Consider the following 12,341-nt stretch of genomic DNA (forward strand, 5'->3'; position numbering starts at 1 on the left):
ACAATTTTTCACATACCGCCATGAGACTTATACAATCCTGATTCAGCCTATATTTCTTTTACAGTTTTTTGTGTTTATGGCCGAGCCCAAAAAATGGTTGAGAACAGAGATGGGCACAAACCTTGGTTCGTAGGTTCATGCTGGTTCGTACACACGGCATCATAGGTACTGTGGGTTCTCTTCCTCCACCTCCCTTGACAATTACCCACTCACCAGCCAGCACATGCTTCTCTCCTCCTCCTCCTCCTCCTCCTCAGCTGTTTGGCCAATTCCTGGCAGGAGGATGGATTTGCCTGTCCTTCCTCCTTGTCTGAGTGGGCGAACAACCAAGGAAGCAGGGCAGTGGAGCCCATGCTCCTGCTTTTAACTGATCAAACAGCTGGAGAAGAGGAGCCCGTGGGCTTGTGAGTAGAGAATCTAGCTGGGGAGGCAGGGGAAGGGAACATGCGCCACATATGGTGCCATGCGTATGAATCAGCATGGACCTCTGAACCAAGATTCTTGCTCATCTCTAGTTGAGAGTGGCTGATTTATAGTATGAAAGTGTGTATAATTCAGCCATAACAGTAATGTCATTAATTGAATACAATGCACACATACAAGAAGGGTTAGACCTGTTGATATCTGTTTGTTGCATTCAGTTCAAGTGTCAGGATATTGCAGGCCCTGGAGAATGGTGGACTCAGTAGGTCAAGGCAAGGCATATACGAGTAAACTGAGAATTCTTTCAAGATGCATTTGATGTCTTTGGATGCTCTGTACGAAGTAGAGATGATAGCATGGTGAGAGTGATATGCTTTCTTCTAGCTATTGGGACCAGTCTTGTCATCTTCTGAAGCCAGTCTTGTTTACAATAACAGACAACATGTGTCTGTGTTGCTGTATCTTCTGTAGCTCCAAATGGTAAAATTTAAACATGTGAAACTTGGCACAGAATCTAAACAGACCCTTTCTACACCATTTTGTGTTTAAAAGGTTTAATACTCGTTTATTAATTAGATGTGCTTGCAGCCTGCAACACTATGTTTAGTCACTAAGTGACAGATGCCCATAACCTTCCTTAGAAGCAAAGGGAGGCCTGGTATATGGTTATCATTGGAGGGCCTCGATGTACCCCCATGTAATGCTTCCATTTGCAGCTCCCCAGTTCTTCAAACTTAGCAAGGAGAGAGAACAACAGAGAGAAAATTCCTGCTTCTAGATAAAGGGGAGGTGGGGAGAGTAAGTAAACTGAAATGCTGAAAAAGCATTGAGAGGGACAGAGAAGACAGACCAGGAGGGACTTTCAAAAAAGGACCAGAGACAAGGGGAGAGAAGAGTAGTGCAGAGAGACATAGAAAGAAAGAAGATAAGGAAAAGGAAACTAATAGGTTTCTTCTAACCATTGCAAAACTTGTTACTTCTTCTAGTTTACCATAGTATTACGTTTGTGTTAATGGAGTCAAATGTTGATTGAAAAGTTTTGTTTGTTTGCTGTAAATAATCCCATTACATCCTGCTTCCTTTGTAGTCTGAAGCATGACATTGTAGGGTGGGAAACAATACAGGGAAATGGAGGGAAAGATAACAATGAAGGGAATATATAAACAATATTTATTAAGCATATATTGCCCTCAGTGGCATTGTGCATTTACTGAGGCACAAACTGTAACTCAGTGGCTACTCATTCATTGAGGGATATCAAAGAATTGAGGAATATCAGAGAATGCTTGAGTAAAAACGAAGTTCAAGGGAGCTGATAGAAAACCTCAGTGTTACAGAGAGAAAAACATAGGGAATTTGGATAAGGTAAGGGTGGTTTGTATGAGAGATGATCTATTATGTGGAGGAAGGATGATTTCTTGGAATTAATCCCTGTACCACATGGGAGAAAAATGATTTTATGGTCAGCACTGGAATGACCTTGTTCTACTTCTCCCTTGACAAATCCTTGTCTACAAAGGCCAAAGATTTCGCATTATGCTCAAGCACTTAGCTTATGTCAGCTAGCCTGGGTGTGTGGATTAGTACTTTTTTTCTCCCTCTTTCATTTGGGAGTTATCTATATTACAAATATGTCCATGTAATACTAGTTTAAGCATTATAGGTTTCCCCAAAGAATTCTGGAGACTAGTTTACTGAAGATGCTGAACATTCCATTATGGAAACCTAACTCTCATTCCCACAGGTTCATTTCCCAGATTCTCTTGGCAAAGATAAAGATTATTCATTCTCTTATACTCTGTTCTACAGATACAGTATATGTCTTAAATATACTTCCGTTTTCTTCCTGTTAACCTGGGCTTAAGAACCAGACTTTAGTTCAGCTTTGTTTATAAATGTCCAAAAGAAATGTGGTGGCAATTGTAGAACTAAGAACAGCAGGGAAAGAGGAGTTAAAAGAAAATTCTCATTATAATAGAACTTGGAGTCACTTAATTTACAAACAAAGGTACTACTCAACTTAACAACCATCTGTGCAACATTCATATTGTGAATCATATTTGCACTTATGCACCTGAACACCCATACTGGAAGAGTTAATCTATTTCAATCACAGTGCTCCTCCAGATATTATATACTAGTTGTTGTTTGTTTGTTTAACTGTATTTACATTCACCTTAGCACAGCTGATCACTTGTTCTGTGTCCATTGCTTGTGACGTTTCCCTGGAGGTTAACCAAAGTGAAAATGGTCTGAAATTGCTGTTGAAGATTCATGCTGTCTAGACCATGACAGAACAAGAGATGAGACAGATATTTGTCTTCCATTCCTTGTTGCTGTCATTTTTAGCCTACAGCTTAAGATATGACCTGTATCAGCAGTGGTGAACAAGGGAGAAGCCCAATTAGTTTTGCTAGGGTGCAGAACAGTGAGGGTAAAAGCTTTCATGAGGACAAAAGTTAACATTAACAATCTTGTCAACATATTTAATGTACCAAACACATTTCCACTTTAATGCCAATAAGACTGCAGTCCTATGGACCCTGAAAAAGTGTCCTAATGGTCATAGCATGTTTTGGATCTTACCTCGAGGATAGAGAAAAATGTGCTATGTTGATAGGGAGATATCAACTGGTCAACGGTCTCCTCTCTGTGGTGGAAACATCAACAGTATGTCTCTTCCCTCTCTCATGGCATTGATAAATAGAGGGTGTTTTGTCAGGGACAGATTGGGGAGAGAGTATGGTTGTCCTTCCATTGGTTTTACTTACTTCTGGGCATGGGAAAACTGAGGCATAATTTCCCTTTCCTTAAAACCGATGCTTGAAAAAAAACACAGTGTTTTGGATGACAACAGTATGACCGTTTGTTTGTTTGTGTGTTTGTTTGATTTATATCCCACCCATCTGGTATATTTTACCACTCTGGGCGGCTTACAGCGTATTATAAATACATTAAGGAAACACAGAAACATTACCATTCAACAATAACAGATACTGTGCAGAATATAATAAATAATAAATAGCAAAGCAAAGAGAAATCAGATGTTGACAGGAGAGAAGGCCTGGATGTACATCTGTGTTTTCAGTTGGGATTTGAAAGTGCCCAGCATAGGGGCCTCGCGAATCTCCAGAGGGAGGTTGTTCCAGAGGAGAGGAGCCACCGTGGAGAAGGCCCAGCTTTGAGTCTTTTCCCTCTGGGTCTCCCTCGGCGTCAGGCTCCTCAGCCTCACCTCCTGACTCATGCGGGTGATCCAAGTAGATCTTGGTGGGAGCAGGTGTTCCGCCAAGTATTGAGGTCCTAAACCATTTAGGGCCTTATAAGTAAGCATTAGAACTTTGAATTCAATGCGGAAACGGATGGGCAGCCAGTGCAGCATGGCCAGAGTAGGAGAGAGATGTTGGTATTTTCTCACTCCAGTAAGGAGTCTGGCCGCCGCATTCTGCACCACCTGAAGTTTCCGCATCAGCTTCAAAGGCAGCCCCACGTAAAGCGTGTTACAGTGGTCTAATCTTGAGATTACGAGCGCATGTACCAAGGTAGTGAGCACCCCCGTGTCAAGGTAGGGTCGCAGCCGGGCAATCCGCCAGAGGTGGAAAAAGGCGGTGTGGACTACCGACGCCACCTGCATTTCCATGGTGAGCGTTGGGTCCAAATATATGGCCAGGCTGCGGACCCCACTCTTCGCGGCCAGGGTCACCCCCCCAAACGTGAGAGAGTCACCCAAGCCACCAGCCACGGGGCCACCCACCCTCAGAACTTCTGTCTTGTTCGGGTTCAGCCTCATCCTATTCTCCTGCATCCATTGTTGTCTCAGGGATTCTGGGCTTTGCAGTAAAAAAAAATAATAATTTCTGCAAGCTCTGATTAAAACCAGTGAGAAGGAGATCACTAGTAATGGGAAAAATGAAAAGAGGAAAAGGAATGAGAGTGTTTTTCCTTCTCTTTTGGAAAGCAGGACCTTGAATAATTCAGTGCTTCTGCCTTTGGATTTTCCCCTGAAACTTAGTAGGACTCCTTTGCCTGTCGATGGAGTACTTGTGGCTGCAAGCAAGTACTTAAGGTGTCCCCAATACAAAGTATGAAGGGAGCGAAGAGGGGAGACACTGTTAGCCTTAGAATGTCTCCTGAGTCATATTGAGCCAAGGCTAGCAGAAAGAGTGCCTTCCTTCATTTTACCACACGGTCAACTTTGCAGGGCCATTGTGGGGCCTGCAGCAAGTGTGATGTTCAGGGCCCTGCTGCTGCTTCCTACAAGGACCCACATATGTATGTCCAATGCTGGCTTTTATGAATTTATTAGATTCCAATTCCCAGAATTTCCCAAGAATCCTCCAGACAGATTTCTGGGAGATCTAGTCCACAGACCTGCACCAACAGAAACCTACAGTATGTACACACCTACCTTTCATTCACCAGGAGAAAGGCCTACGAGCTCAAAGGCTCCATGATCTAGCTCTGATCTAGCTTCTTATTCAATAAAAAAGTATTAACTGGGAGCCCTAGGGTTCTCTGGGAGGTATAGTTCTTTGAGAGATTACCTCTATAGAGCTTAATGGCAGGACTATACCTCCCTTCAGTAAAATCTTCTTCAAGCTGCTAAAAGGTATACTTTTGTCGGTACAGCCTTAGATGAGCACAACCTATATTCTGCACAAATTAACTAGCTGTTTTACTTCCAGAAAAAGAAACATTTTATTTCAAAGGTATCAGGGCAAGTTGAGATATGATTGCCAGATGTTCTCATGCAAATAGTAATTTAGATATTAATTTTAGAAGAAAACGTTGTGTTAGTCTGTTCTACCATATCAGTCTGAGGAAGTGAACTTGTCCACGAAAACTCACATTAAAATATAGCAGTTAGTTTTTAAGTTGTCACAATGTTTTTTCTTTGATCTTTTTCTTTTGCTTTTTGCCTGATATTTTAGAAAATAAGGTTCAAAATATAATCCTCTCTCTCTCGTTTTCTCTCATCCCGGTTTCCTCTTGCTGCTGGCAGGCACCTTTTTGCACCAAGCTACACCGAAACCCATTATAGCCAAAGTGGAACTCCCCAGACTTTCACTTTGAACAACACAGTAAGTACCACGGGGTTTCTCTTTTGTTCCCCGGCCGACATAATCCTTCTGGTACCACATAAGACCCAGTATGAATGAATGTTTGAGGCCTTGGGATGACTGAAAAAAATGAAAATCTAATATGAGGGCCAAAGGAAGCCAGCCAGGGACACTGGGGGATTCTGTGAGTTGTAGATGAGAAAGTAGCTTTTCCAAGCAGAATCCTCTTGGTTACTTATACTGGATACTTATACATAAGTGCAGTGCCATAAATCATAGCTATTAGTTAACAAGGCACCACTTATAACCTTGCCATGACCCAGTTACATGAGTTGGTGCCCAACAACAGATAACAAAAAGCAACTCATTAACCAGTGGCAATTTACCTCTGCAGTTCACCCTACTGCATATACATGGGTATAAGTGACCACTCAGATTGTGGCCATTGTGACTGAAGCTGTGGAGGAAGTCGGTACCAGAAAGTATTCTGGGGGGAGGGGCACCTATGACCCCACAGTGAGGCAGTTTCTAAGTGCATGACCTAGTGGGGGTCATGTAGAAGTGGCAGCTGCATGAACCAGCCTCTCCATGCAGAAAGTATGTGACTGATACACTTTTCATAAAGGAAGCAGTCTTTCTTTCGACTATTATAACACAAAATGAAGTGAGCATGTGAATCACCTCTAAGTGGGAAAGGTACATCGTATTATTCTTGCTGGACTGCAAGTCTGAATCCTTCCACAGTGCAGAACACTGATGGACAAGCACTTTGCCCGTGGTCACCATTATCTCTGTTTTTCCCTTTAGAGGCTGTGGTTAGAAGTCCCTCATATGGAAAAGTTTTGTTAATTTAAGAATCTCAAGCAGAAAAGTTATAACCCGTTGTGTTCATTGTTAGTAATCCCAGCTGTATTTATGCCAATAAAGGTTTGGAGAAAGTAAGTAAGAAAAGTTTTGTGATATATTCATTCTATAGAATACATCACAAATAGTGCCTGGCTATATTGACATTCGGCACCAAATAGCAGGGCCAGGAATGTTAGCCAGAATCCTGTTGGAGATTTATGTCAGTGTATGTAAGTGTAATTGCGCAAATCATAGTGGTAAACTGCAGCTAATTAGCAAATCATCACTTGCATTCCTAGTTGTAGGCCAAGTTGTTTGAGTTCTGCAAGCCATGGCTCATTAATTAGCAGCTATTTGCTGCTGTGAGTTACACAATTACATGTACACTGGCACTAGGCTGTGATAGGATTTTGGTGATTATGGTCTAGCAACATCAGGAGAGGCACTGGCTCATCCCTGCTTTAGATGACAATTTTTCTGAAATGAATTGATCTGAAATGAATTGATCAATAGGGTAAGTTAAGATAGTGACGTATCAGAAGGAATCTTCAGGGATATATCCAGCCCTTGTTTTTCTTTTTCAATGTGTAATCAGACAGACAGACCTCCAAGTATATCTGTGTTTTCTTTAAATGAAACATTTTGGGAAGTGTCTTGCCTAGTGAGAAGATGGATTTTTAAGACACAATAAAGTATGATTGTGTCAGGGTATTTAATTGGCATCTGATGATAACAATGCAAAACCTCTCCATCAGAACAGCTCAATTGTCAGCCATGAAATAAATTCCTTCACAAAGGAATATTATTGTACAGTGACCTTGCTTCCTGGCTCAGATGAGCTAGTTAATTGTTTTGCAATAACTTTAAGTAAACTGCTGCTCAAACTTCATTTTGAAAATACAGTGTACATTTTCAGGGCTTTTTTTACACCCCACTTAATTACTTTAACACTCTATGTACAGATCTTAGTTGACTCTAACACCCATCAGACCACCAGCTTGCAGCCTCCAGATGTTGGCTGATTCTAATGACTCTGTTGACATTAGCTACATCTTAAAAATCTAATATTTCTTTTTCCTCTAAAATTTAATGTTGGCATAGGCTTTCAGACTTCATGAACCTGGATAAGTGCCATGATACTGAATTGGTTCTACCAGAAATTGCTTCTTAGGAACAAAATTTGACTTTTGTCTGAAAATTATTTTAGTTTCTCAATCAATGACAGAATAAATAAAATTAAATTCATTTCTTAACCTTGAAAGATATAAAGAGACACTCAGAAGTTCTCACCTAGCCAAATTGTACAGATGTTTTGTTTAACGTGATTGGACATTGCTTTTTTTATGTATATAATAAGGAACTATGGCACATGTTCACGAATAATTTTGAAATCCACTGCAATCTTATGACATATCACACCCATTGCTTTTGTTTTTCCACAACAAATCCCAGGCTCTAAAAGCATGTGTCCATGTGTGCACAAAATAGAATGGATTTTGCTTCGCTAGGGAAGGGCAGAGATCTACTGTGCAAATGCCTGAGATTATAAAATGAGATACCCTTGAATGGCCTGCTCTACTCTTGCCCTCTACTAAGAGAGATCTGAATGGTTGTTAAACTCTCAGTGGCGTACCAAGTTGGAGTGTGCCAGTTGGCTTGTGTTCAGCAGGATGTTCTTGATGAGCTAACTGACTGGAAATGTCTTGACTGGTTGGCACTTCACTGAAATGGCATAAAAATGCACATAGCTAGTTATATTGATTTTCGAAAATGAAAGATTGTGAAGGCTGAGATCATCTCTCTTCATGCTGCTTCTGCTTCTCCTCCTTTCAGCATAAGGCTTCTCTAGAAAGATGACTGCAGTACATTATTCATTCACTCATCTACTCATTCAGTCAAGTTGCATTGCATCTTTCTTTGACAGAGCTCAGGGGGATCACTAACGTATATAATGACCTACTGTATCTAAAAACACAGTTACAGTCACAGATTATTGATGTTTCTCTTATTACAGCCACTGTCTTGCTGTGTTTTTGTCAAAGATGTGGAAGGCAGTTTTGTACTCAGAGCCATGTGGGCTCAACAGCAAGGTTTTTACTTACCTCATTGTGCAATGAATTTTGTCCTTGTGCTTCAAACTTTGAAACAGTCATTTTCACTAGTATTGTGAACATGGTAGTCTCGTCCCAGGAAATTTTGCTGCCAAGCCTGGGCAGCAAATTTTGCTCCCCACCCATCCAGGTACTTAGTGCACAAATCTGAGGCAGAAAATCCGAGCAACACTTCTTCCCCATCCCTGGTTAGAAAACATATGGCTGAATGGGGGCTTCAATTAAGGTCTCCCAGGTTTTTCAGGAAAGCACGTATATGTAACTATTTATTTCTAAACTCTGGTAATCTAAGATGAATGTAGGTTATTGAAAGAATTCCATATTCCTGAAGGCTTAGGAAGGCCACGGTAGGATCAGTGGCTTTGTTGGGTTGTTCTTGAATAGTATTGGATTTGATTCCAACATAATGGGAGGAAACAAAGGGGAAGAGGATTAATGAATCTGCAGAATATCTTCCCTTGATTATCTATGCTTTGTTGTCCTCAGGATCACTGCTTTTATCATGGTGTAGTAAGAGGGATGGAAGACTCAAGTGTGGCCCTCAGCACATGCAATGGTCTACGGTAAGGTGCAAACTCCTCCTTACGTAATTTCAAACTTTTCCCCCTCCTCTTGAGGAGGAAGGTGGGGTATATATATATATTTAAAAGAAATCAATCTGAATTTTCATGAACATCCTTACGGCTTTGTTGTTCAATACAGTATTACTAGAAAGAATTATGGCTAGTAGTTTAATTATATCCTTCAGCAACTATGACAGGCTAGTTCTTATGTGCCATCTACTTGGGCATAGTGAGAGGCATCAGTAAAGAAACCTAGACTTTTACATCCCAAACGAGTTAGTCATATGTTGTGAATTTGTTTGTTTGTTTGGTCATTGCGTTTTTGCGCTTCTTTTTCTTTTTCTTATTAATGTCTAATGTTATTTAGACAACCATCTATTAGGTATACTTTGACTTGGATTCCAAGCACTGAACAGGATTTTAGACTCAATGGCCTTATAGGCCCATTTCCAACCCCATGATTGTAGGATTCTATGTTCTTTGTTTTCTAATTAATTTGTGTTGTTCCATACATAATAAGCTCACTGGCAATAGACCTAGAAATCAGGAACATAGGAACGGGCCTTTACGGAGTTAGAAGACTGGCCTATGTAGTTTAGTATTACTTAATAGGGAGGGAATTTGTCTAACTCAGTTCTGCTTTTGTCTCTTTGTTTTTCCAGTCTTCATTTTTTTTATTACCATATTTCCTTTTTTTTTTTTGCTATTTCATGTTTTTTGCTATCTTGTTTCCACACATTAGTGATTTTTAAAAAATTGGTGTGAAAATGTATATGTATTATGGGTATATTTTTCCTTATATACACACTTTGGTATGCACATATATACTAATTTGATACAGTTTTCAGTTTTGTGTGTGTGTGTGTGTGTGTGTATGTATGTATATATGTAAATACATATGTATATGTGTATATACACGCATATAAATAAATAAATAAATAAATAAATAAATAAATAAATAAATAAATACATACATACATACATACATACATACATACATACATACATACATACATACATACATACATACATACATACATACATACATACATACATATACATAATATATTTTTAAAAAGAGCAGTATAGAATGGAATATTTGTGACATAAACACATATACAGTATATGAATGTGTTCAATAATGCTACCTTACAAAATATTTAAAAGTAATGGAGAAATAACATGCAATAAAATAACAAAGATTCCATTCTATACTGCTCTTTTTAAAAATATATATATTATAACATATATATTTTCCCTCTAACACAGTGGTCAGAGAACAGGGGTAAATTACCCCAAATGGGGTAAAAATGAAAATCCTGGGGGTAATGAGGATGAGCAGAGCCCCAATATTGATGCTCTCATATCCAATATGAAGCAACATCATTTCTCTAAAACCTGAAGTTTTCAAGTCAGTTGAAGCTTTCAAAGTAATTTTGAATAGATTCAATAAGATTTTGAATTCAAATAATGTATGATTTCTTTACTTTCAAATCAAGTGGGTAATGTCGGCATATATAAATTTTGGGGGGGGGGGGGTAAAAGGTAAAAAAGTTCCCTGATCCCTGCTCTAACATAAACATTTTCCCATATATTTGTCTTCACTGAACTGTATTACAAAATCTTGACCGGTGCAAATGTGAAAGCTTGTTCCTGTTCAAATATCGATTGGTGGAGTGTAAAATTGGCAATTTCTACTCAAAACACAAACCTAAGAAAAATCTACTCCTCCCCTATTGTCTACATGGACTGGCAGAGGTGTTCCGGGATTTCAGACGGCAGTCTTTCTCAGCGCTATTCTGCATGAAAAACAATGACTCTCTGTCACTGAACCACTGAAATCTTCACTTGCTTCAGGATAATTAGTTTTAATTCATTCTTGCTTTTCTGCTTCCTAAGAACAGTTTCTATATTTTCCTTCCATATTTTTGGCGCTAACACTTATACCTATTTTAACAATTTTTCTTTTCTTTTCTTTTCTGTCAGCTATTTAGCCCCTGCAGTGATGGAAATTCTACAATACTGTATTCCTGGTTAGATATGAATCCGTTGTGTAGACGTGTACACATTTGCTTGCTATGAGGACAATTTGACCTCCAAAACTAATAAATTTAAGACAGTGTTTTTATAAACAGGACGTTTTTTTCCCTTTTGGTCACCTTTATTCAAAGCCATTTGAAAGCTGGGCTTCTGTCCAGTAAGGAAACAGTTTTGCCAAACTTTTTTCCCTTAATCCTTCAATGAACTCCGGTTGCTTAAAAAAAAACAGACACGAAACAGTGCAGTAATATAAACAAAGTAAAAGCTGGCCATTTATGGCTGATGTAATATGTGTGGCCCAAACAAAATAGGAAGCATCGCAGGTGCAACCTGACCTGCTTATAAGTCCCCTTTTTCCGGTTGTTTATCCTTAGATGCAAAGTTACCATCTCAAGCTCAATTTTCATTTATAGTAGAGTTATTCTCTGCTTTGGCCAATACCCCTGACATTGCTGTAATATCTTAAGTATTTTTGGATAACTGGAAGTATTCAAATGGTAAGCCCTTGCACATATTTCTACTTCCTGAAAGGAGGAGCAGGTGAAAAAGGGTCTACACCTAGAGATCCCTCTTTGCTGTCTACCATGTGCTCATAACAAACACATCAGAGAAAATGTTCCCCAACTTTGAAAAAAATGTAACTCAGTCAAACGATACTATATATACCAATTCACATATAACTATTCTATTCTCTGTGAGATATGAGCTTTTCCAAGAGTTCTGTCGTCTCACTTGGACTTGTGTTGCTTCACTTTCTACTGTAAATATGTCCCCTCTCTGTGTGCATACTCTTTGCTATGCACCACTCCCTCATGACTGAAAAGTGACAGGAAGATATGATGAAAAACCAGATAAACTACAACCAGTTTTCCGCTTGGTTAAATTCAGCTATTATTAATTAATTGACAGCCTCCATTGTCACTCACCCCAGTGTGAACTAGTAATCTTACAACCTAAACTGTCTGCAGTTTATATTTAAGCAAAGTCACAACCAAAAGAATTGGATTGTATCAGGCTCCAAATAAGAGCACACAACCCCTGATTTCAGTTGAGATTCTGTTTGTTTAGTAAGTAAATAGTCTTCAAACACCGAATATTATTTTTGAACACCTGTTAGGCAAGCTAATATGCGAGGCTCTGCTTATGTTTTGCACTTCCTGTGAATATAACTATTTGATTCTAAAGTCATTCTCTTATAGCTGCAATCTTTGTTTCTTCATTTCCTGTAGCAGTGAGATACAAACTTGCTGTGCCTTGAACATTGTGCCATTTTAACAACCTTCTCTTCTTACCCAATTCCT

At 39.3% G+C, this 12,341-nt stretch overlaps 1 protein-coding gene across 1 annotated transcript in view; it reads left to right on the forward strand.

The window, feature by feature from the left end:
- The window catches only part of ADAM19 (ADAM metallopeptidase domain 19), a 75,118-nt gene that overhangs the window by 27,713 nt on the left and 35,064 nt on the right, over positions 1-12,341 (forward strand). Inside the window, exons 4-5 of the mRNA XM_072989985.2 lie at positions 5,423-5,501; positions 8,924-9,000. Coding sequence (XP_072846086.2) covers positions 5,423-5,501; positions 8,924-9,000 — 156 coding nt within the window. The remainder of the gene's footprint in view (positions 1-5,422; positions 5,502-8,923; positions 9,001-12,341) is intronic.

This window comes from Pogona vitticeps, chromosome 2 (assembly GCF_051106095.1).
Source record: "Pogona vitticeps strain Pit_001003342236 chromosome 2, PviZW2.1, whole genome shotgun sequence".
NCBI lineage: Eukaryota > Metazoa > Chordata > Lepidosauria > Squamata > Agamidae > Pogona > Pogona vitticeps.